Below are 26698 nucleotides of genomic sequence, written 5' to 3' on the forward strand. Positions count from 1 at the left end.
ATATATAAATTGTGTCCTTTTATACCAAGAAACATTTTCGCTGAGATATATACCTGTAGCTCTAATTCATGCTTTATTTAACACCTACTTATCCCATGCAAAATTTACAGCTAATGCAAGGATATTTTTACACCTGTTTAATTCAGAAATGCTTTCTAGTAAATTATGTGCACTATCTTAATGTGTGTTATATGTGCTATCTAACAGATATGCACATATTTAATTGTGTTCCATTATATCATCGCAGTATCTATCAGAAGAAAGGTATATCTGTTTCTCAGCATTTGGAATGCAGGATTTTTAAAGTGTACTTCTGGATATAAAATTTGAAGGAGAAAACTTGTTCCATTGAAGAAACTTACCTCAACATTTTACATTCCAAATTCTGGACAATTTTAAAGCATATTTTCATCTGTATCATCATTAGAATGGGGGGTGGGGAGGTCACAGAATTGGCAATCACTTTCAATATGTTCTAGTTAAAAATAGGTTTTTCAAAAGTATTTACATTACCTAGAATTTATAATACTACCAAACCAAAGAGTTCTATGGCACATTAAAGACTAAGCTGTAATATAAACTTTAATGGAATAAATTATCCTTTGTGGAATAAAAGCACTCATCTCCAAAGGACATGAAAAGTCATTTGAGGTGTCATTTGCATAATAGTCATTTTTTAGAAGTGAACACATTTTATTATTCATACTTACCAAAATCAATGTCTAATAATGTTGCATTTGCACCTTCCACTAAAATTTTCTTTGGAGAGCCATGCAAAGCTTCATGCATAAAATATACCCCATCCTTCACCATTGGTTTGATTCTTTCACAATAATTCTAGACAAATTAGAGTGTTGCATAGATTAGAATTAAATTAGTATATTGTGATATGCAATAAATAGTAAAATGCAATGTAGACATTAGGCTAAATATAATAATAAAAGTTGTATGTCTTCCTAACAAGATATCTTTTTGAAATTCAGAGGACTAGATTGTGCCAGTTTGGTGAAAGCTGGTTTAAGTGCCCTGCTTTAAATGAAGTTATGGATACCAATGAGCTACTCTTTGTATGAAAGAAATGTATGAGTGAGAAGGAAACAAGAATGTTCTTTCTTGCATTAAAAGTTAAGAACATCCCCATGGGATCAAATAAAAAGTCTATATGATCAAACTAATAATATTTGCCAATCAAATACTCTCAGCAAAACTGCAAACAACAGGAAGGCAATTAGTTATTCCTTCCCCTCTGACTCATAGTAAATAATATTCTGTGGTACTTTTCTAAATCTGAACATAGATTTCAGTGTCATCTTATAGATATTTTTGATTTTTTTAAAATAAACATCACCTGTAATCTTTAAAGTCAATGGTCACCACCACATCCTGCAACATTACATTCTCTAAGGACTTGCTTTTTATTCATTCCTTTTTCTTAAAGAACAGTGGAATGCCTTATTACTCTTCTGTATGAACTTAGTGCCTTGTCACTTCCCAGTTATCTTCTATAATATGCATTGCCTCCATTAGTGGAAAAGTATAATGAATTATAATGATCTTATTCTAAAACAGGTGCAATCTCTCTTTAGTAGTGGTTGTCTTTTCAAGCCGCAGTCACGGGTTTCTAGTTTGATGAAGTTCCTGGCTCAGAGCTGAAGTTTGCTGTTGGGTAGGTTATTAGTCACAGCTATGCTTCCAATTCTGGTAATTTCTCCTCCTGGCCACTTAGGATTATCAAACTTGAATTGAATTGAATTAAATACTTTATTTGGCCAAGTGTGATTAGATACACAAAGAATTTGTCTCTGGTACAGAAGCACTCACTGTACATGCAATGTAACAGAATAATAATACCAATAAAAGGGGGCAGGAAAGAACGAAATAAGAAGGATAAATAATACTACAACCACATTACATGAGTAATATACTGACATTAGACAGCATTGTGAGAATTAGGGTGTTCGACAGAGTGATGGCATGAGGCAAAAAACTGTCCTTGGGTCTAATTGTTTTGGCATACAATACTCTCTAGCCCCATCCTGAGGGAAGAAGTTGAAACAGTTTATATCTAGGGTTCTCCAGGTATCTTCTCAGCCTCCCTTCTGACCCGCACAATATATAGGTCTTCTATGGAAGGCAGGCTGGTTGCAATTGTTCTTTCTGCAATCTTAATTATCTCTTGGAGTCTGTACCTGTCCTGTTTGGTTGCTGTATTCTATAACTAGTCAGTTATAGAAGTACAAATGACAGACTCAAACAGACTTTGTTGTACCAAATTTTCTACCAGTCAACTTCACCAGATGATTCTGAGTTCTAATGTTATAAAGGATTGTTTAGTATTCTGATGCTACAAAATAAATGCCTATCCATCCATAAGTTATCACTTTTCCAAGAGATGACTTCCTCTGAAACAGTACTATAAAACAATTTAATCACTAAATACCTTTTCACAGCAATATACAATGACAATCTTTTCTCAGAAAACTTTATACAGATATTTATTACTGTTGTCTCTTTCTGTTTTCTTTAAAGCCCTTTCAGTAGAGGAAACATACATAGAAAAATCCATCAGCTAACAGGCCATTTCTGTGTTTTTACCTTTAATCTCTTCAATTCTCCTTCAATGTCAATCTCTAATGTAGGGTAAACAGATTTGTACTGATTAGCCAGCATTTTGAATCTAAAAAGTAAAAGAAACTTTGTATTCTATTATATGTGTAAAACATTCACACAAATCTTTGATAAAGACTTTGCTTTTAGAAAGTGAAAAGTGAGAAACGTATAAGTGAGAAATCCAGCAAGGAGTATGAAAATCAGAATCTACAAATGAGAAAACTGATTGCCCTAGTAATAAATATACACAGAATGTAACATTACACTAGAGAAATCATTACCTTTCTGAAAATTCATTGAAGTCAGAAACTAGATCACACATTCTGAGCCCACTTCGAGCTGCTTTAGAAGAATACACTGGACCAATTCCCTTTTTTGTGGTTCCCAAGCTTTAAAACACAAAAAAATAAAAAAACACACACACATACTACACAATCTGATTGACTCTCAAATGTGATAACTGATTTCTTGTTAATATTTTTTAAAATAAAATTCATTTTGCTGGCTTCTACTCCCCGGGCATAGGAATTAAACTCCACTCATAGGAGTTAAACTTGCTCTCATGTGAGCATCCAAGGGGAGGATTGAAAAAGGGCAGAATGCAAGCAAGTACGATAAAAGGCAGACAACCATTGTCAGTGGCAGACTTTTGCAAATACTGATATAAATAATTTAAATGTATGTATGTGTTTGCAGATATGTATCGGTCTTCACACAGAGTTTAAATACTAACTTTCTGTTGTTAAATATAATAAACATAAAAATACACATTTTACATTACTTGAAAATTTACACAAATTTTACATAGATTTCACTGAATTTTAATAGTGTGATTATTAGCATGTTACAGATTGCTTTAACATAAAGCAGTGTGAAAACAATTTGCAACACTGTTGAATTTTAAGGTTATTCAAATTAAAATTATATAGATATTCTCATTCAGAGTGGTTACAAAGTCTTCTTTCACATTTGGAAGTAAAGTTTTATTGTCCTAAATCCTACAGTATATAGGACATACATCTATGTTATCTAGATCCACACCTGACCCTCAAATTATTCAGCTTTTGGCCTCTAACCACAAATAAAGGAAGCAGTTTATATATTGTACTAAACTAAGGTTTTTAACAATAATTTGAATAAACTAACATAAATGTTGGATCTCAAACCACAATGTCTGTATTCGCACATCATTCTAAGCCTAAATCAGACAAAGCACATACTGAATTAATGTAATGTATGATCTCAGCTGCTATAAAAAACAGAAAGAGTTCGCTATATTTTGTACCAAATTGCTATAATATTACTCAGCTGATCTGTACCAATATTCAATAAAAGCTTAATGCTCTAAGACAATGTAAATTAAGAATAAAAGATTCTAATATATGGGGTTTACAATTACTACATTTTAACAACTGAGTCTTCACTCAGATATTGAAGAGAAAAAAACCCCAACCCCCAAAACCAATCTTTTATCTATGCTTCTGTCATTGTAAGTGTGACATCACAGGGAACCCTTATTCCAGCAAAAAATCTTAGTAATTAATAAATATTAGTATAGTAAATATTAAATAAATGGTAAAAATATATTTGCCAATTTGTAGGTGCAACTGGATTATATTTTGTCATTATTTGGTATCAGTAGCAAAAAAGCTTTCTATTCAAATAAATTACATTTTAAAACATAGCAAATATTAAAAACAAAACTAGACAGAGTTGTTGTTATAGGATTTTTGCATGGAACAATTTAATACCCATACAAAAAATACCAAATCATCAATAATCTGATATCGCCTCTTCCTATATTATGATAAAAAGCAGTTTTCCGTATTTTTATTTTACATGTTTAAAGGGAATCCATCAGGATGGCGATGGTGTTTTTTAAATGGACTTATTAAATATTTGAAAAAATTGTTTGGCACTGCATGGATGAAACTAAAATCAATTTTTTGTATATTTTGTTACTGTATGTGAAGGAAGAGTAAAAAAAAACCTACAAATTTGATCATTTGTTTTTGGCATGACAGATAGAAACATACACAAATAAAATAACAAGCAAACAAAGAGTGCTGACCCTTTCCTCCTTGTATACATCATTAATGATTATTGCTGCCATTTCAACACTTTCATAGTTAGACTCTTAAACAATTTTATTTAATAAGAGCTATTTTTCCTGATTCTGAACAAGATTTCATGATTGTATGTATTAAGTTTAGTTCAGAGTTCTTAATCTCTAGAATGCACTGTTTACAACAACATGTTGCATTCTGATCCTGAAGTTTCGGACATATTTTCTATCATTGATCAAGAACAAGATTTATTATATTCTTAACAGGTAACTGATCTTTACAATCATATTCAACATTAGAAAACAGAGAGTTTTTCTAATATATTCCTTGAGTTATATGTAAGCCTCGAGGTTGAGGCTTAAAATTTAAAACCAAGTTTACTGAACAAAACATATACTGCGTGTATTTTGATTGTACAATTTGGGTTGCCGAAAAATCTTACTTTTTAAACCTTTAAACTTCCTGCCTCATCAATAGACAAAAATAAGTAGGAATTTATAGATGTTTCAGACATCCTATAAACAGGTTTTGAATCGTCTTATTATAAAATGTCCTTAAATATTCTGGTAGGATTGACCAAAAAAGACCTTTCATGACATTAAAAAGAGTAAGATATTTGACAAAGTACAACATACTTTTTCCCTGCTTGCTCTTGTCTTTGTTGTTCTTGAATGCCATCAGCAGCTTGGTGGAAGTCAAATACTAAGGAATTTCAAGAGTACAAAATGAATGGACTTCTATACAAATTTACATTTTGGAGTTCCTTTTGGATTTTTCTTAACAATTAACTATTCAAAAGATCCAGCAGAAAACACCAGAAGAAAAATTGTTTATAAACTAAACATTCTAATTTGGCAAAACTGGAAATGCGGCAATTGTAAACTATATTGTACTGTGCTGCAAATAAAAATATTTTTCAATATTTTTTAAAACTCCTTCTCAAGCAGAATCTAATAATGTGACAATTGTGAACAGTCTCAGTTAAATTGGTGAGCCTTTCCACTGCAATTTCATATACAAACATACGGTAAAACAAAGAACCTTCTGAAATTAACATTATAAAAAACCCTTTCATGGGCTGTAATGATTGCTTAGTTCCAACTTTTCTCTTTAGTTAACAATCCACACCCAAATCATTCTTGCATAGCCAGTGGAAAACTTTTAAAAGCCTATTTAATGAAGTGGTGTGGATGAGATGTCACGAATCAGAACAAGAAGCTTTCCAGATGGCAGACTGTTGATTCCTTACCCATGGTTAAACAATAAATATTTAATGAGGCTTCTCAGAAATGATAACTGTCCTGGAGAAAATCTATCTTATATGAACTGTAGGGTTGAAACAACTTAATGGCACATAATCCTAATCAATAATGAATGGGTAACTATGATCTTGGGACTCAGACCGTTTACAGTACGAGCAGGCAAATTTTCCTCATTAATTATAGTAGCAAAATAGTAGCATTATATGTAGCATTATATATAGCATTATATACATCATAGTAGCATTATATATAGCATAGAAGAGCAACCAGGATGATTAAGGGATTGGAGACTAAAACATATGAAGAACAGTTACAGGAACTGGATATGGCTTGTCTAGTGAAGGACCAGGGGAGACATGATAGCAGTCTTCCAATATTTGAGGGGCTGTCACAGAGAGGAAGGGGTCAAGCTATTTTCCAAGGCATCTGAAGGCCAAATAAGGAATCATAGATGGAAACTGACCAAGGAGAGATTCAACCTAGAAATAAGGAGAAATTTTCTGACTGAAAGCAATCAACCAATGGAACAGCTTGCTCTCAGACATTGTGGGAGCTTCATCACTGGAGGTTTTCAAGGGGAGATTTGTCAGGGATGGTGTAGAGTCTCCTGTTTGGGGGGGGAGTTGGACTGGATGACCTACAAGGTCCCTTCCAACTCTGTTAATCTACCTAATCTAATTATAGTACTCACAGTACACAATAAGCAAATGATACTTTTGGAAGCCTACATTTCCCAGAATACCATTTTTTTCTTGACTAAATTTTTATTTTTCTTGAAAAAATTCTCATTGCAACTGATTGCCTGAGTGAAAGGTGCTAAAGAATTACTTTCAATTTTTTTCTGATGAAAAGATATCTGCTTGAGTCAAGATTTGGTTAAACAATGTAATCAAAGTCAGCACTTGTTATGTGAATCTGATGCTAAGAATGTGAATGCAGAAATAAGCCTGGAATAGGCAGTATTCCCTGGCTAAGCAATTTAGTTGCCAAACTAACTGGAGAGAAGAATGACCCTGTTGAAAAAGTTATTTTAAAATGACAAAAGCCAGCATTTGATTCTACAACACTAAGCTAATTTTAGAATCAAAATCTCAGTGAGATGAAGTATAATCAGAAAAAAATGGCTTGAGGCATTAACTTAATATTTTCTCCTGAATGTCCTAGGATACTGCAGATCCAAAAATATGGCATTTGGAATTGCAACAAATACTTTAAGAATTGATAAGTAGTTCATCCAGTAATCATAACTTCTGAAGACTTAGTAAAGAACTATACATAATTACTTACCAATATGGGCTCTGTCCGATATAATTAGCCTTTTTTCCCAGCCTTCTAAACCTTGTGAAGAAATATTAGGTATACTCATTAATTTTATTTGTCAGTGTTTAATAATACAATCCCATGCATATTCTCCAAAGTCAAATTGTTATTACACTCAAGTATGCATAGCATTTCTTCTAATCATCTGAGCCTATCTCAAAAAAACTATGAAGTATCAGTCCAGGTTAGTGCTTGGTTGGGAGATCATTTGGGAATTCCAGGCCTTTAAGCTAGAGCAGAAAGGAAAAAGGAAAAATCCCAGAGAAAATCAGCAGCAAACCATTTCCATATTGCTGTCAAGAAAACTATATATTGCTACCGCAGTTGAGGTCTTTAATTTTTTAAAAATCCATTCTAAAATGTGCCATTTTCATAGTGGCACAATGAAATTTCTAAACCTTGAACTTTACTAAAAACCTGGGTGGGGTTTCTAACATCACATCAATGAACTTGTATTCAAGCAGTAAGACGTCCTTTCCTCCGCAAATTCTATGTCTTTCAAAACTGCTCTGAAAAACCTTCCTAGCTGATAAAGTTAGAGAACAGAACTGTGGGATGCTTTTGAAAATTGGTTCAGATAAGTCTGTTCTTCCACTTTCTATATGTGTTTCTATATTTTTCGAATGTCTATATTTCTATTTTTTTTCACAATGTGCTATTGGATATTATCTAATTTAAAGATAATGGTAAAGGTTCCCCTCACACATATGTGCTAGTTGTTCCCGACTCTAGGGGACGGTGCTCATCTCCATTTCAAAGCCGAAGAGCCAACACTATCTGAAGATGCCTCCGTGGTGATGTGGCCGGCATGACTAAACGCCAAAGGTGCACAGAATCTTCCCACCAAAGGTGATTCCTATTTTTCTACCTGCATTTTTACGTGCTTTCAAACTGCTAGGTTGGCAGAAGCTGGGACATGTAACAGGAGCTCACTTCGTTACACAGAGCTAAGGATTATCTAATTTAGTATCATACTAACATCATTTCCATTTTGGAGCACTGTACTGTTAGATATTAGCTGCATGAAAGAAATATTTTCTTTTTAAAAAGCCAAAGGGAATTGTTTATCAAATTGCTAATTGAATATAAGGCAACTGAATGAGAACAGCACCTTGGAACAGCAACTGAAACACTCAGTTCTAGTATACTGTTGTGAGGAGACCATGAGAACTACTTCAAATTGTAGCTTACCAAGATATTCTCACCTTTTCCTTTTTTAACATTTTTCTCTGCTTCTTCAAACAATCCTGGCAGATGAATTACTACACCATTCCCTGGAGAAAAATATTTTTAAAAAGTTCAGAAAAATGTGAGCTCTCTTCCAAAGATCACAGTTTGAAGTATGATAAAATAATACAAATACTATTACATATATCATATATATGATATCATATATCATATTGGTGATTTTGGTTTGCAAGGAAGTACTTATTCTCACACAAAGCAAAGCACTGTCATTTTACTTTCTCACCCTCTCTCCCAATTGCTCCTCCACTGAAGCTCCAGAACTTCTGGGATAATACAGGTATGGTAGGGTGGTTATTCATTCAATAGAGAAATTAACACAAATGTGGAGACCTAAGAGTAAGCAGTCTCAAACAGCATAAACCAGCCACTGGATACAGACCAAAGAGTTTGAAAATCTTACTTTTACACTATAGCTGGTTAATATGAACTAACCTCTACTTATTACTTGTATCAGAGCTTACAATTTAACCTGGAATTACTTCAATGGTATGTATACTTTTTTTTTTTGCAGGTTATTGCCATCAACATTTTAAACTACCACATTAATGGTAATTTTGAAAGAAAGAAAAAACCCTGCATTTAAAACTTCTTTCTTCCCCAAAACAACAACAGATAAATAGAAATGAATCTAAAGTAGCCTTCCCATATGTTGGGGATAAATAATATAATATTACTTTTAGGTATTCCATAGTGTCCCACAATGCTTTGTGCCTGATTTTGCCCCCCTCCCCAATTTTGTGACTGCTCTCACAAAATTGCTGCCACATAGGGGTATATCATTTATTACATGGTTCATATGATCCGTAGCAACCACTGTGTAAAAGGCAAAAATTCCACCAGTTTTCATTCCCCACAATTATAAGCACCAACTTAACTTTGTCTTCCTATTAGACAAGCCAGAACCTTCCACTGGCATTTTAAATTTCTAAGAATGTCTAAAGTATCTCTGTAAAGTCAAAATATATTTTCTCCAAATAAAACGAATAGTGTAACTCTTTGCTTTATACTGTGCCAGCTTCTCATTGTGTAGGACAGCGGTAGATGGGTGCATTGGTTCTTATAGATGCCATTATGGGAATTTTAAGCAAGACATATTTTCTTAAATCTCTGTGGTGTAATTGCTGTTATGTTTCAAAAAGAGGAGCTATGTTTGCAGGTATTCCTGAAAGTTGTCCCTACAGATTCTTCACACTGCAACGTCTATTGTGATGGTTGAAGATAAGGTGAGCTGTAGTCCAAGACAGCTAAAGGAATGTAAAGTTAGGGTGGGCTCCTCTATAACATAGTGCTGCTGAATACATCTACTATTTGAAGAATGTATTTGGCTTCTGCCTGCCCTACTGTCAGACTTGCATGAGTGGGTATCGTGATTTTTACTTGTAAATGTTCCAATAGATATAGGGAACTTACTTAGACATAGGTGACCTGTTATTTGTGCATTTTAACCAATAAAAACTTGATTTTTCATGTATAAAGCAGATAGAAAAATATATTCATGTAGGGAAATAGGAATGACTCAGAAGAGGAAAAAATACACTCCTGTTTTCCATTATGCATTTCAGTTACATTTGCTAGGGAAGACAGATGGTAACTCATTCAACCCTGAATTCTAATGCCAAAATGGATCACCCTGTGGCACACAGCAAGAGCTCTGCAATTCCTTTTATTAGCTTTTGCTTGCTCTTCCTATAAGAGCATTTTTTGGGGGGAGGGGGGGAATCTTACCATCAGCAACTTATTGCATAATAAAATTGTTTTGTCTAACAAAGCCTCCTCCCAAAACTAGCATTAGACTCACCCAGGGAATTAAAAACAACAGCAATATCCAAATACAATAAAGATACTTTTTGTTTTTTCCTCTCTTAACTTGAGAGGTTTCCTAGCATTGTTTCAATGATGTATTAACTTTTCGCATCTTGTTATAAATCAAGCTACACATCAGAAGTAGAACTACAAATAGTGTGGTCCTGTGAATAAACAAAAATAAACAAATCATTTCCATAGATACCACTAACATGGGTGGTGTCTAGAAAAGTGTATTTCCTTCTTTATTTGGATAAATATTGCAGAAAGTGAGATATGTCCTCATGTATTTCCTCACTGTAGTTACTGAACAATGTATTTCAAAATTTTCATAAACACTGAGGAAACTTCAAGAATGGTATGTTTGTACAGTAGTAAAAAAAATCACTTACCAATAAATGCTGTGACTTTTGGATTGATGATACCACTGGGTAACAGATGAAAATCATATTCCACAGAATCTACAACAACTGTATGTCCAGCATTATTGCCTCCCTGATAAAAATAAAAATGTTAGCTTTATTTAAAAACAAATATTAAAAAATTATATTTTCACTGAAGATACTTTGATTCTTTCAATGCCCTTTTTTACAGCTAGAAGACAGATATCTTAGTAACAAAAAACAAATATGAATATTCTTGAGTGCAGTGATATTCACTTGACTGCTTCTTCCAATCTGTCTTTTCATTTATATGTGTATTAATAAGAAAGTAAAATTATTACCGGAGACAATAAGTTGAAATAAATTTAGGACTGTAGTGGGTTATTTTAATGAAAGAAAGATCTCATCCTTTAAAGCACTGACACTTCCATTAATTTAATAGTTTTTAAATATATGCATTTGGATCCAGAATTTCTAATGGGTTCCTCCAGAAATCAGAAATATCTATAAGAAAAGTGAAAGGCTTTGTCTATAGTTTGTGGTCTATGCAAATCAGAATTGAATATAATGCTTAGCAAAGTGGAGCATGTATTTGCTATTTGTTTTAGGTATTCCTGTAGCAGATGTCATCCAGGTGCTGGTTGAACTATGAATTAGCATGTTGCTCATTAACAATTATCATTCACATCTGTTTATTCTTTTATGTATATTGTTGTTTTTACATTATCTTTTACTGTGAGCTGCCAAGAGTCAATCTGAAGTTAGTTAGTTATTGTCTGGGCAGCATCTAAATAAACAAATGAATGTAGCATTAAAATAGAGCAACTTTTCATGGAACAACTACAGTAGGGACTGTGCAGTAAACCACTTGTGCAAGTTGGCCATCAAAACTAATATTTCTGCTAAAAGAAATACACACAAATAGACACACATAATAATAACAGCAACAATCAAAAAATAAAAGCATGGAGGAGTACAATAATTACTTTTATAGCTACCTTACTTGATTTATAGCTTGCCTTAATGCTCGAGTAAGCACTCAAGACAAACTAGAAAAATTAAGAAAAACAGAATGAAAGTTATCAATACAAATTAAAATTAAAGATAAACAAATACTAAAATCATAAGAGTTAAAAGCTCAATAAAATAGTTGTATCTTCACAGGGGTCCTATGTGCCGAGACATCAGGTATCAAAAAACAGTCCCCACTGTTTTCTGGATGCGATACAAACAACTGTAAAAACATTGCCCTCCCCATTCTATTTCAACAAGCTTTCCAAAAGGATATTACAGTTAATAATAATAAAAAAGACCTACCAAGAAATACAGAAAATATAGCAAAACTGCATTTTTACCCCACCTCCCCAAGTTCTTCATGTAAGTCCTCTACCAGCTGATAAAAATGATAAGGGGGACATTTAGACTACAAAAGAAATAATTAAGGGGAGACAAGATAGCAGTCAGTACTTGAATAGCTCTCCCCCCAAAGCGTGTGTATTTATTCTAGATCAGTGTTTTTCAACCTTTTTTGTGCAAAGGCACACTTTTTTCATGAAAAAAATCACGAGGCACACCACCATTAGAAAATGTTAAAAAAATTTAACTCTGTGCCTATATTGACTATATATAAAGTGTTTTTCCCACGGCACACCTTATACTATGTCACGGCACACTAGTGTGCCGCGGCACAGTGGTTGAAAAACACTGTTCTAGATAACATCGAAGGGCAGAAAGAATCAATGGGAAAGTGACATAGAGGAAAATCCAAACTCAAAATAAGAAATAATTTCCAGACTATGAGGACTACTAAACAGTGGACAGCCTACCTCCTAGAGTTTTGGGTTTCTAACCGAGGGCAGAAAGGTGAAAAGTTCCCTTCCAAATCAGTGAGGTGCTAGGGTTTACTAAGAAAGGTTCCATGGTCATGATGGGATACATGTATTGTTGAATTGTTGTAATTCTTGCTTAACGACCATTCAGTCAACATCGGTTTAAAATTATGATGTTGAAAAAAGAAACTTATGACCCATGCTTAAAGTTTACAGTCATTGCAGTGTCCCTGCAGTTAGGTGAGAGAGATCTGGGCTCTTGGCAAACTTTCACACTTACAATGGGTTTCTAAGCACTCTGTGATCATAGGATCACATTTGAAATCTTCCCTGCCAGCCGCTTCCATAAGAAAGTCAATGAGGGAAGGGCACAAGCCACTGCCATTTGCTTCTGGCTCTGGGAGGGAAGTGGGCTAACTGAAAAAAGGTCCACTAGCATCCATTTTGGGACAAACAGTTTTCAGCAGCTTTTCTGGGAGTGGAAGATTGTCTGCCTCCAGACTGGTTTAACCTCACATGAGATGGAATCCCTCTGGCCAGCAGCCATGTTACTGTCAAAAAGTGTGGCATGAGGTGCTTGCAGCAAGGGACATTTGGAGCCAGGCTGGCAACAAATGCTTCTTGCAACAAATCCGCAGTGCCAAAATCTCACTTGGCATGGACTTTTCCTGCCAGTTGTCTTTCAAAATGGAAGGACTGCCTGTCAGATTGATTTTGCCCCTCATCGACCCTCACACAGCCATTCTGTGCACAGAGGGGAAGAAAACTCCAGTACTGGACTGGAGAAAAATAAGTTCAGATCACAAAGATCCAAGTTTCTGTTTTCTAGCCCAAAGTTGCAATTTCCTTCTGCCCATAGAAGAAAGCTTCCTGAATCTTCGTAGGGAGCAATTTTGCCTAACCTGCATAATTGCTTAACAATCACAAGTGAGAGATCTGGGACTGTAGTCATTGAGCTAGGTGGCCATGTGGGTGTCTCGTTTAATTATTACAATAACTTACAATCAAAATTCCAGGCTCAATTATGATCCTAGGTCAAGGAGTATTTGTAAGTAGTAACTTCAGCATGGCCATTGAAATTCTCCAAGAAAGCCAAGAAAGAAGGCTTAAAACTATGATAGCATTGAATATTTGACAGTGTACTAAAAATTTTAAAGTCAACTTTTCAATGCAGTATTATTTATTGGAATATTTATAAAAATAGACCACATTATCTCTGACATGCTTTAATACCACACGTAATTCAGAAAGTCTCTTTCTTGTGCACCTGTCTATACTTTATCTGAGAATCTCATTAATTCATTTTATATTTTCTCTTCCATTCATCCAAAATAAAATATTTAATTCCAACATGAAACTCAGAAGTATTCTTCTGAGTATTCCCCACTGGACGTGTTGTGCTATCCAAAAAAAAACAGAGTGTAAATACCCTCCTATATACACACAAAACAGTTGTCCACTATTATCTAAAGATAGAGATAATCCTTCATTAGAGCTACGTGCTTTGTGAAACCTCTTGGCGTATGGCAAAACTGAAAAAGGGGGTTGGTACTCACCTGATACGCCACTTCTCATAGTGGGAGAGGAGTATCTAGGATGGGTTGACCTTATGCTCTCGTTGATTGGACTGAGTCAGATAAGCTCTTGGGATATGCCCCTGGTCCACCAGGCACTGCCCAGTTATCGGCGAAGAACTCTATCCGACTCGTGCCATCCACTCCAGACCTTTGTTATGGTTTAAAACTTTTTATTGAGCTATAACTTTAACATATTAGTGCAACATCCCTCATAACACATGTTACATTACCATGTCAGGACTGGTCTGGATATACTCCTCCCCCACTATGAGAAGAGGCATATCAGGTAACTACCAACGCCCTTTCTCCATAGTGAAGGGAGGAGTATCCAGGATGGGATGTACCAAAGCTAACATGTCCCTAAGGAGGGTCACATACTGAGGGAACATGGCCAAACTAAGCCTGGTGGGGTGTGTCCCCTGCCCTATGAACCACCTGTAATACCCTGCGACCAAACAAAGCCTCTGCCGAGGCAAAGGTATCCAACTTGTAGTTCCTCACTAAGGGTGAGGGGGAAGACCATGTGGCTTCCCTATATATCTCTGTCAATGACGCCTGCATTGCCCAGGCCACAGTGGTGACCGCACTTCCTGTGGAGTGTGCTGTGATGGGGCTCGGTGACTGTATGCCCTGAGACTGGTAGGCCGTAGCAATGCAGGTCCTCAACCACCTGCCTATGGTGGTGGAGGTCACCTTCTTGCCCAGAGACCCCGGTTGGAATGAGACAAATAGGGCCTCAGACTTTCTATTCGGCCGGGTTCTTCTGAGGTAAATCCTCAGAGCCCTCCTTACATCTAAGGCGTGCCACTTCCTCTCTATGTGAACAGGCTGGCATCTGTGGTTACTGTCATCCATTCTGAAGACTTCGCCCTGGGTTATCGCCAGGGACGTCCACCAGATCAGTGAGTGGGAGACTTCTGCTGGGAGAAGAACCTTGGTCTGGGAACAGCTCCTGAGCCTTCACTGGAAAGGCAAAAGGAACCCTTGTAGGTCTCTGGTGTGGAGGCGAGCCCAAGGGACAATGCCAATGGTGGAAACCATGGTAACTAGCAGTTTGGATAAAGTGGCTAAGGACACCCTACCTCCCGTGACTACCTGGGTAGCTAGCTGTCTTAAGGAGAGTTCTCTTTCTGATGACAGAAAAACCCTGCCTTCCTCTGAATCTATCAGAACCCCTAGGTGGATTAGATTAGTGGATGGGTGGAGGTGGCTTTTGGCCAGGTTCACCAAGAACCCATGGTCCCTCAGGATTGTCATAGTGATGTCTAGATTAAGGTGACCAGATGTCCTGCTTTCAGCGTGACAGGCACGCTTTTCTACCATTTGTCCCGCGCCCCGCGCAGTTTTCAAAAACTCCCGCTTTTATAGCTTGCTCGCTCCCCCGCCCATCTGCTGTCGCTCGCTCCCCCGCCCATCCACACTAAGTCTAAGGCAGCGCTTTCAGTGGGGTGCGTGCTGGGAGGAATCTCTCCTGTCCTCCCAGCATGCACCCACTGATTAAACTGCTCTCTTTTGCCCGCAGCAGAGATCAGGCGGGCGAGAGGAAGCGCTTTAGGCAGGGAGATGCGTGCCAGGAGGAGAGGAGAGATTCCTCCCAGCACGCACCCCACTGATTAAAGTGCTTTCAGTGGAGTGCTTGCTCTCTTTCGCCCGCAGCAGAGATCGGGCGGGCGAGAGGAAGTGCTTTAGGCAGTGAGGTGCGTACCAGGAGAGGAGAGATTCCTCCCAGCATGCACCCCACTGATTAAAGCGCAAAATCCAAGTTGAGGGAACGGCGAGCAGCGGCTGCAACCCCAGAGTTCGGCTAGGCGAGAGCTTTAAGGCAAGCAGCGGTACGGACCCTTGCTGTCAATCCACCCCCTCCTTGAGCCTTTCCGCAGCTGTCCCATCGTTCTCCCGTCAGTGGGGCTGCTCCCGTGACAGGATGCCCCCCCCCCATGGCTGCGAAGGAGTTTCCCAAGAGATTTAGAGGGTCAGGAGTACGACCCTCATTGCAACGTCGCACTTTGCAAGCTCCAGCTGCTTGGGAGGGTGGTTATTTATTTTTTTCTTCCCGCTTCCTCTTTCTTGCCGGGGTGCAAGGATTGCAGTGGCGACTCGGATGGAAATAGTGACATTCGTGGCATTGCACTTGGGGTTAAAAGCTGCTTTTCGTTCGCGGCAGCAACTGCTCTTTGAGAATTCTTGCTTGAAAGAACAGGACTCCCTCGCGCGGTCCTGAATTGAGATCCATCTCCCTCCACCCCTAATTAAGAAGCCCCTGGTAAATTCTTGCCTGTCCTGTGCACTTGGCATGCCTGCCTGTTTAGTTACACACACACACATATTTTCATTCATAGGCATATTGTTTTCCAAAGGTGGAGCTTGTCTTCTTTTACTATTAATAGTAGTAATAGTACTAATAGCAGTTTAAGGAAGCAAACCTTAATAAAGGCAATTGACAAGGGAATAAAGATCTTGCATACCTATTGTGCAATATCTAACAGCATACTTTTGTGCTTGCAACAATTACCTGGGTTAATTAAGGCAGAAGGATCTTTTCTGACCACTTACTGGTTAAGCTTGGAAAAGCACTTTTTGTTAAATTATCAGGCTCCTGAAAAAAATACTGGGGAGCAGATGCAAAAAAATAGTGAGATATGGATTAGCAGCTGATATTATGTATATATTCTGCAGTGATGTATGACATTCCTGTTTTCTTTAGCCTCTGGTCAACCTGGAAATGCATAGCAGAAGCGCCTGTGGAAGCAAACAGGGGAGAAAGTGTTCCACAGTATGCTAGCCTTGTAACATTCACATGGCTGACAGGAATAGCTCTGTATGCCACAATATAGAATATGAATTCTGTACTCTGTATTCCAAATTCATGAGTTTTGTTAGTAGGACTAATCTTCTGCTCACTTAGTTAAAACAATTCCCATTGAGTCCATTGAGGTTTATTTTTCTTTATTAGAATATCATACATTTCTGCCTTGCTTGATTAGTTGGGGATCATTTCAATTTCAAAAAATATGAAATAAAGTTTTCAACAAACTTGCTATGAAACTACAGCTATGGGTACCTTAGTGTTGATAAACAGTTTACAAAGAGAGTTTCAGGAGCAATATATTTTTCTATCTTTAGAACAGTATTTCTGTTCATTATATTTAATTACATGTTTTGAAGACTATTGCCCATCAGGATAGCATAATTCAAAACAAAAGGGAACTGGCAGAACATTCAAGCCTTTTGCGACTAATCCCAAGAGGTTATCTTTTAGACTCAAGATACTTTTCTCCTCTTGAAAATGCTTGTTTAATTGCTTTTTGCGCTTATCTATAGATAGGTATGATAAATTAATGAGTATTATTTATTTATTTATTAAATTTACATGCTACTCATCTTACTATCCAAAGTAATACTGAGAAGCTTACAACACAATAAAACAGCAATATAAAACCATTAAAATTAACAGGAACTTAGATAAAATTAGGAACCCAGTATATGAGTTACAATAGGTGGAAATTTCACCTTTACAATGCTATATGTATAAGATATACTGTGTACATACATACACACACACACACACACACAAACACATGATTGTAAGTCAATTTGAATTCAATATGTAATTGTACCCACCTAATTTCTTTATATTAACAGGAAGTAGGGTTGTGGGGAGTCAGAATAGTCAAGATGCTGGTTCCAGCCTATAATTGAAAACTATCTTTTTTGATCTTCTATTGCAAATGTCCCCATCTTGAAGGCTGTGATATATGTTACAAGGGCTGATCAGACTAATGGTTATGGGGATATATGGTACAGGTTTTTTGTTTAGAACAGTACAGGTAGTCCTTGACTTACAACAGTTCATTTAATGACTAATCAATTTATAATAGCACTAAAAAAAGTGACTTAGGACCAGTGGTGAATCCTACAGGTTCACAAATGTGAGCATGCACATGTGAACAATTTGCCCCACATCCCTCAGGGTTTTTAAAAAGTCACGATTTTTTAAAAAATTTTAATCAAGAACGCCCACCCCCCTCCCGTCAATGCTGTCCCGCTTTACCAATGTTAAAATCTGGTCACCTTAGTCTAGATCCCTTAGCGCCCCCTCAAAGGGGGATGACTGTATCAGCAGGTCATCCAAATAACATTGAATCCTGACCGGGATCTGTCTCAGGCGCGCTGCTAGAGCCGCCATTACTTTGGTGAAAACCCATGGGACGGGAGACAGGCTGAAGGGCAAGGCCTGGTATTGAAAGTGATGCCCTAGACAGCAGAACCTGAGATAGCTCTGGTGGTTCCGAATTATTGGAATGTATAGGTAGGTCTCTGTGAGGTCTATGGAAGTGAGAAAGTCCCCCTTCCTGATCCTCTCCAAGATGGAGTGGAGAGAGTGCATTTTGAACCTCCTTTAATGGGTGAAGCGGTTCAGACGTTTCAGGTCGAGAATTGCCTAGGGGGATAGAGTAATGCCCCTGACCCTGCTGGTCTAGAGGGACTGGCTGGATGGCTCGGATGTCCAGTAGATGCTGTATGGCCTCCTGCATCAGTAACCTCCATGCCGGGTTATTTGAAACCGGGCAGATCCGGAAAAACTTTGGGGGGCCGGAAAGGAACTCCAGTGACAGGCCATGCCTAATGGTGTTCTGTACCCACTTATAAGATGAGGAGCGGTGCCAGTGATCAGTGAAGTACGCCAAGTGCCCCCTGATTGGAGGTGAATTGGGTCTAGAATTAGTTTTTGCGGAAGGAGCCCCCCTGCTGCCTCCGCCCCTCGAAAGGGCCACTTCTGGCTGCCTGCCTCTCTGCTGTCTATCCGAGTACCTCTGCCTGGCAGAAAACCTCCCCTGGTACTGTCTGCTACCTGAGTACTCCGCATCTGAACCCCTGAAGGAATCCTGACCCCGAAAGAGGACCCGAAGTCTTGTCCCCGGGAGTAGGACCGTCTGGGGTAAGGCGCCGTCCTGAACTGTCCCTTCTTTGGGGTTGTGGGCAGCACCTTCCTCTTGTCCTTGTTCTCAACCAGGTAGAGGTCCAGAGATGCCCCAAAAAGGGCCTCTCCTGTGAAAGGAGCAGATGCCAGGTGCCACTTGTGGCATACATCCGCCTGCCACTGTCTCAGCCACAGCAACCTACAAGATGCAATGCCTGAAGCGATCGCTCTGGAGGCAAACCTGGCTGTGGACAAGGTGGCGTCCACTGAAAAGTGAATGGCTGCCACCAGTTTGTTGATGTCTTGTTGCGCTCTGACCTCGGTGATGGGGATACGTTGCTGTAGCCCCTGCAGCCAAAGTAAGGAAGACCTGTTGAAGAAGGAGGCGGTGGTGGCTGCCTTCACCGCCCAGGCAGCTGCTTGATGCCCCCTTTGGAGGGTGAGGTCCGCCTTCCTGTTCTCCAACTTCAGAGCTTCCTCTGGTTCCCCTGGCAGAGTAGTGGGAGTATGTAGTGCCAATACTGGAGCATCAATGGAGGGCTTTGATAGCACCCCGGCTATGTCCTAGTCCACATTGAAGAAGGTCTTGTCTGTGGATGTGGGAGTGGGCCCCGCTGTGGGGGCTGCCCATTGGCATTTGACCGACTCAAGAAAGGCCTTGGGAGTTGGCACCATGTCAGTCTCAATGGCCTGTTCATCAAAGATGGTTTCTGCAGAGAACCCCTGGTGCTGAGGTGGTGCTTCTGCTGTTCTGTTTTCGAGCTTAGCGGCTGCCTTGGCCTTGAACAGGAGTGACTTATACAATGAAGGCTGGAACAACCCAGTGAAGGCCGGCTTAGGAGGGGCATGCCTTCGTCTTCAGACAGTTCATCCTCCCTAACTTCCCCCTCCTCGCAATCCAGGTCACTGTCCTCTCGTGATGAGGCTGATGAACTAGAGCTGTCTCCCCCTTGGTTTCCAGGCCCTCTGGTATCCTAGGAGACGATGCCACCTGAGGTTGCATTTGTGGTTGCTGAAATGCCGCTGTCATGCATTGCTGGAAGGCCCGCATCATTAGGTCCTGAAAATTGGGGACCACTGTGAGGGGTTGCTGGCTGGAACCCATGCCACCTGTTGGGGGGGGGGGAACTCAGAGGTGGCAGCCCCGTGGGCAGGGCTGAACCCAAAGAAGCTGTATGTGGGAGGGATTGCTACCCCTGAGGCATACCCCAAAGACCTGATGTGTCAATAGGGTTCCTTGCTTGCAATGTGGATGCCTCACCTGTAGCCTTGCCTGTTGCAGTGACTCCAGGGGCCTTTCCATTCTGTCCCAGGCCTGGGATGGATTTAAGGCCACTTGCCTTTTTGTAGAGCTGCTCCAGCTTCCTGGGCCTTCGCTTTTCATACTTAGAGGGTTTGGAAGGCTTGTGACCACCCTCTACCTCCAGCTCCGCCCTGGGGGAAAGGTGCTTTTTCTTGTCTCTAGCCTTTGTTTCCCCCCCCCTTTTTTCTGGGCAGCCTCTGGGGTGGTCACTAACCTTAGTTGATCCTTTGCCCTTCTGGTGGGGCTGCTGGCTGTTGCTGCAGGTACTTGAATCCTGCCGGTCTCCTTGTTGCAGCTGGGCGCTGCCATTTCATTTCATTTACTTTACTTTACTTTATTTGTATGCCGCCCTTTTCCCTGAGGGGACTCAGGGTGGCTCACAATTCAGGGGGAGGGAAGGACAAACAAGTTACAAACATGAAGACAATACATCATTAAAAAAGCACAACAGTCATACTATTCGAGTGGGGTTGGAGTCTTTAGCCCCAGGCCTGTCGGGACAGCCAGGATTTAAGGGCTACGCGGAAGGTCTGGAGGGTGGTGAGGGTACGAATCTCCACGGGGAGTTCGTTCCAGAGGGTCGGAGCAGCCACCGAGAAGGCTCTCCTCCGGGTAGTTGCCAGTCGACATTGGCCGGCTGATGGAATTCGGAGGAGGCCTAATCTATGGGATCTTATTGGCCTAGTGGAGGTAATTGGCAGTAGGCGGTCTCTCAAGTACCCAGATCCAATACTGTGGGGACCAGACAGTCGCCATAACAGGCTAGGTGAATTAGCTAGGAAACAAAAGAAGAATAGACAAAGCTATTTGAATTAAGATCCTAGTGGAAATTTACCAAAGCCAACTGACTACGTGTCAGGGAGACAGTTCTGAGAAAAACAAGATAAGAGGGCGTTGGAATTCATTCTGGGTGTTTACGTGAAGGACAACTTCTGTTATCTGAAACACAAATACACAAGGGATGAATTATCATCGCACCAGAAACATCTTTATGGCCTCACGGTCATAAATGCAGCCTCGTGTAACAAGTATTATGTGAACCAGATACTCCCACACACATGCCTTTTTCTCCCCTATGCTGAGTTATAGCTTTCTATCTCTTCTCTCCCCCTCTCAATGCCATGTAGCTTGTAAATCTTTTGCCCACCCTTTGTCATGATGTGATTTGTAGAATGCTGTGAACTTTTTATCAGTTTACTCATGCCATGTGTGATTATATATACCTTTTTGATACATTCCTTTCTGATGATGCTGTAACTAACTTTTTCTAATAAAAGGCACTCTGAAGGAACAGAGAATTGCCACTTTATCCAGACTGCTGCCTTTGTGTTTCATTGGGAAGCAGTTTCAGGAATTGGGATCGTAAAGTGGACCACTGGTTGGGGAGACCCCTGTATTCTGCAGGCGCTGTCTCTTCAAGTGGTGACCCCGACGTGATTCATTTACAACAGGAATCAATCGAGGTGCGACGCAGGAGAGGCTTCTCGTCTCATGGCGTGCCCAACACCCTCATCTCTTACCCAGCGCAAATTCGTAAGTATGGGGACAGATTTATCTAAAGAGCAGGTGGCTTACCTTAAGGAAATTGGACATTTGTCTAAAGAGCAGATGGCTCACCTTAAGGAAATTGGACAAATAGTTGGAGCTCACAAAATTATATTAAAGAATAGAGGTGAACTTCCTACAAAAAAAGGAGTTCAGGAATTAATGAAATACATTTGGCAAAATTGTCCATCTTATCCATCATATGGATCTCTTAATATAGACACATGGACAAAAATAGGTTCTTACTTGCATGAAGAACCAAGGGCGCCACCATCTATATTGATCAATTGGAAAGCAGTTTTAACCGCCCTCTATCTCCATCAAGGAGACACATTTACTCTTTCCGAAAAACAGGCGGATGAATTAACACCTTTAATAAATCCAACCGCCCCTCCTAAATATGAAGAAGTAACAACAGAGGTTGTAGAGAAAGTAAAGGAGGAAAATAAAGAGGAGATCATACAACAAACTCCTCAGGGAGAAAAATCTAACATTTATCCGGTTTTAAATACTGGGTGTCCATACGGACCTTTGACCACAGGAGTCCAGGCAGCAAGAAGTAGCGGACACATAGAATTAGATGATTTACAGATGATGGCTGCTTTTCCTGTTGATTTTTCAGGAGCAAATCCTGTCTTTACCCCCGTAGCATATCAGGTTATGAAAGATTTGAAAACTGCCATAGTGAACTATGGATTACAATCTCCGTATGTACAGGGTTTACTTAAAAGTTTATCTGATAACTTCAATTTATTACCAAATGAGTGGTATTCCCTTGCAAAAACAACTCTTAGTATGACGCAAGCCATGCTATGGAAAGCCATTTATAAAGAACAATGTGTGGTATTACATGAGACCAATGCCAATTTTCCTGTAGAACAATTGCAAGGGGTAGGAAATTTCTCCACACATGATCAACAAATGGCGATCCCGAGAGCCTCTCTGAAGGTTTCCGGAAAAGCAGCTGTGTTTGCCTTTGCCCATTTGGACGATATGGGGTCCGCCAGTACATCCAGTTTTACTTCTATTAGACAAGAAAATGGAGAACCATATAGTAGTTTTATAGAGAAACTACAAAAAACAATTAATAGAGAGATCATTAATGCAATAGCTAGGAAGGAATTAACGCTAAAATTAGCCTTTGAAAACGCCAATGAGGATTGCAAAAAGGTTCTAGAACCACTCAGAGGGGATCCAACAAAAACCTTGGTAGACTACCTGCGCAAAGCTGCAGTAGTCGGATCAGTAACCTATCAAACACAATTAATGGCCGATGCGCTAGTAATTAGCCAAAATAATCAAAAACCTAAAGGCCCTAGGATGGAAAATTGTTTTAATTGTGGAAAACCTGGACATTTTAAAAATCAATGTAGAGCCCCGGGAGGAGGAGCAGGACCATCAAATAATAGAAATGAAGGAGTCCGACCAAAAACTCCTTGTCCAAAATGTGGGAAAAATGGCCATTGGGCAAGAGAATGCAGAGGAAAAGGTAACCAGAGGGAAAGTGAGAATAGACAACAGTTTTCGGGAAACTAGATAGCGGGCAAGGTTCCAGCCCGGTAATTAAAGGAGCCACTTTTAACGTAAATTGTCCAAATTTTATTTCAAAAAATCATAAATCTATAGTTTCATTACCATCTGATAAACCAGAACCCATGGCTATAGTAACCTCCCCTAGAGAACCAGTAGATTTTGCAGAAAAAGAAGCAGTTGTGCAATCAGTGGTAATTCAAGCTTCAGAAACAATTGAAATGTTTACTCCAGGATTAGTGTACTTTTTGCCATTAAACATGTTGGCGGCTCATTTTCCACCAGCAACTCCCTTAATTATGTATCCCCACAGGGATCTTATATCCCGTAAGGTTTTGGCTTCACCCTTTTTATTAGAGGACACAGATATCTCCTCTCTAGCCTTGGCATGTATTTGCGGTAGTCCGCTCACAGTCAGGGCGGGGGAGGACGCTGCTATTGTAATACCTGTTTCCTTAGAAGCCAACCCCTACGGATATAACCCCCTGAGGCATTGCGAAAAAATGCCTTTGGGAGACTTAATAACTACCCACGAAGAATACTTTACTACAGGGGTAAAAGCTCAAAACCCGTTTTTGACTGTAGTACTTAATGGTGTTCCCTTTACTGGAATTCTAGATACTGGTGCTGATGTGTCAGTAATCAGTTCTGCACAGTGGCCAGCCTCTTGGCCCTTGCAAACTGCTGCAGCCGTTAAAGGAGTGGGAGGTGTTCAACTGGCTCAATCCAGTGCGGAGTGGCTAGAGGCTTCTATCCCGGGTTCTACAACCAAGGCACGTATTCGTCCGGTTGTTTTAAAATTACATGTTAACTTGTGGGGGAGAGATTTGTTGTCTCAATTTGGGGCAACCTTAACATTGGAATGAAATGGACCCCCTAATGAAGCTTACGTTAAAAGATGACACTCCCATATGGATTGACCAATGGTCACTCCCTGTTGTTAAATTAGAAGCTTTAAAAGAAATTGTACAACAATTGTTAATGGATCAAAAAGTAGAACTATCAAATAGCCCTTATAATACGCCTGTATTTTTAATAAAAAAGAAATCAGGGAAGTGGAGAATGCTTCAGGATTTGAGAAAAATTAATGAAGTAATACAACCAATGGGACCTTTGTAGTTTGTAGTTTGTAGTTTATTGGGATTTATATGCCGCCCTTTTCCCTGAGGGGACTCAGGGCGGCTTACAACCACAGGGGGGGGGGAGGGGGGGTGCAAGGTCAAAAACAAAACAATATGTGAACAAAGAAAAAATAGTAAAACACAACTTTCATTCAACAATCAAACACTCGGGCGGGTGAATTGGAAGCCTATCCCCAGGCCTGCTGGGAGAGCCAGATCTTGAGGGCTGCGCGGAAGGTCTGGATAGTGGTGAGGGTACGGATCTCCATGGGGAGCTCGTTCCACCTTTGCAGTGTGGGCTACCTAATCCTAATATTATCCCTCAAAATTATGCTTTAACAGTTATTGATTTAAAAGATGCCTTCTTCTCTATACCTTTGCACAAAAAGGATAGGGTATTTACTATCCCTGTACTAAATTATAGTGAACCAACAGTAAGGTATTAATGGAAAGTATTGCCTCAGGGAATGCTAAATAGCCCAACACTTTGTCAATATTATATAAATAACATTTTAAAACATTTTAGAGCCAAATATAGGGGTATCTTATTTTACCACTATATGGATGATATTTTGATAGCAATAGAGAAAAATATTCAAAGTGTAGGTTCACAAGTGATAAAAGAAATTATACAAGAATTTTATAATAAAGGATTTAAAATAGCTCCAGAAAAAAATCAAAAAATGCCACCATATATGTATTTGGGTCATAAAATTATGACCACTTATGCTTCACCTGTAATTCCAAAACTGCCAGAGATGGATAATTGCACCCTGGTACAATTACAGCAGTACTTAGGTTCCATTAATTGGGCACGTCCCTATATGGGATTAACCACGAGCCAATTGCAACCATTGTTTGCACTGCTGGCGGGTGGGAAAGAACCCGCTGCAGTATTAACAATAGGGGACAAAGAGAGACAGTGTATTCAGATAATTGAAACAGCTATGACAAAGAGATGGGTGGATAGAATGATTCCATAAGTATCCCTTTCGGCAGCAATCTTTAACACCGAAAATTTGCCCACAGGGTGCTTATTGCAAACACAACAGAAAAAAGCCTTTGTTGTTGAATGGATACATTTAGCAAATACTCCAAAGAGAACAGTTTCAACTAAACCGCTACTGTTATCTCAGATAATATTGAAAATTAGAGAAAGAACCCGAGCTGTAATGGGAATGGATCCAATTGCAATTTACGTTCCGTATCCATTGCCGTGGTGGGAAAAATATTTCCAAATATCAGATGAACTTCAGCTAGCCTTGAGTAACTTTGTGGGATCAATTAAATACCACCTTCCCACAGATTATAGATTTTTCTTACTGAATCAACAATATTTACAATTAACCTCGTTACAAAGTAAGCTACCAATAAAGGGAGCGGTTACAGCTTTTGCGGACAGTACTAAAAATAGGGGTGCATGTGTGTATCAGATCCAAGGACAATGGGTGGTTTACCATACCATCCCGCAGACTTCAGCTCAGCGCTCGGAACTAGCCGCTTCTATTTTGGCTTTTGAAAAGTTGAAAGATCAAGAATTCAATTTGATAGTAGACTCTTTATATGTTTATCAAGTAATTAATAATTTGTTTAATGCCTATCTTTCACCAGCATTAGATAAGCAATTGTTGAACATGTTTATGCAATTACAGCAATTAATTGTGGATAGAAAATTTCAATATTTTGTGGCTCATATTAGAAGCCATCAATCACTTCCTGGAATGTTAACAGAAGGAAATGATTATGCAGATAAAGCCGCAAGGGAAGGTTTTATCGGGTTTGCAACTCCTTGGGAAAGTCATGAATACTTTCATCAAAATGCAAAGGCACTAATGAAAATGTATAAAATTTCAAAAGCAGAAGCTACAGCAATCATACAGCAATGTCCTACTTGTAGTAAGCAAGGAACAGCAGTTCCTATGGGAGTTAATCTCCGAGGAATCAATCGCTGTGAAATATGGCAAATGGATGTTACTCAATATCCTCCTTTTGCACCCTGGAAATATATTCACGTTACGGTGGATACCTTTTCAGGATTTATTTTTGCAACCCTACAGCGAGGAGAAACAACCAAACAGGTGATTAATCACTGTATGCGTTCTTTTTCAGTTCTAGGAAGTCCATTAGAAATTAAAACAGACAATGGACCTGCATACAGTAGTGCTGCCTTTGCTACCTTT

The 26698-nt window shown here is 39.2% G+C and overlaps 1 protein-coding gene across 1 annotated transcript in view; it reads right to left on the bottom strand.

Annotated features, from left to right (window-relative positions):
* The window catches only part of ADSS2 (adenylosuccinate synthase 2), a 58878-nt gene that overhangs the window by 7708 nt on the left and 24472 nt on the right, over positions 1-26698 (bottom strand). The window contains exons 2-8 of the mRNA XM_032217165.1: positions 10702-10804; positions 8464-8532; positions 7226-7276; positions 5312-5378; positions 2892-2999; positions 2596-2677; positions 711-837 (exon numbers count right to left, since the gene is read on the bottom strand). Coding sequence (XP_032073056.1) covers positions 711-837; positions 2596-2677; positions 2892-2999; positions 5312-5378; positions 7226-7276; positions 8464-8532; positions 10702-10804 — 607 coding nt within the window. The remainder of the gene's footprint in view (positions 1-710; positions 838-2595; positions 2678-2891; positions 3000-5311; positions 5379-7225; positions 7277-8463; positions 8533-10701; positions 10805-26698) is intronic.

Source organism: Thamnophis elegans, chromosome 4, assembly GCF_009769535.1.
Source record: "Thamnophis elegans isolate rThaEle1 chromosome 4, rThaEle1.pri, whole genome shotgun sequence".
In the NCBI taxonomy this organism is placed as follows: Eukaryota; Metazoa; Chordata; class Lepidosauria; order Squamata; family Colubridae; genus Thamnophis; species Thamnophis elegans.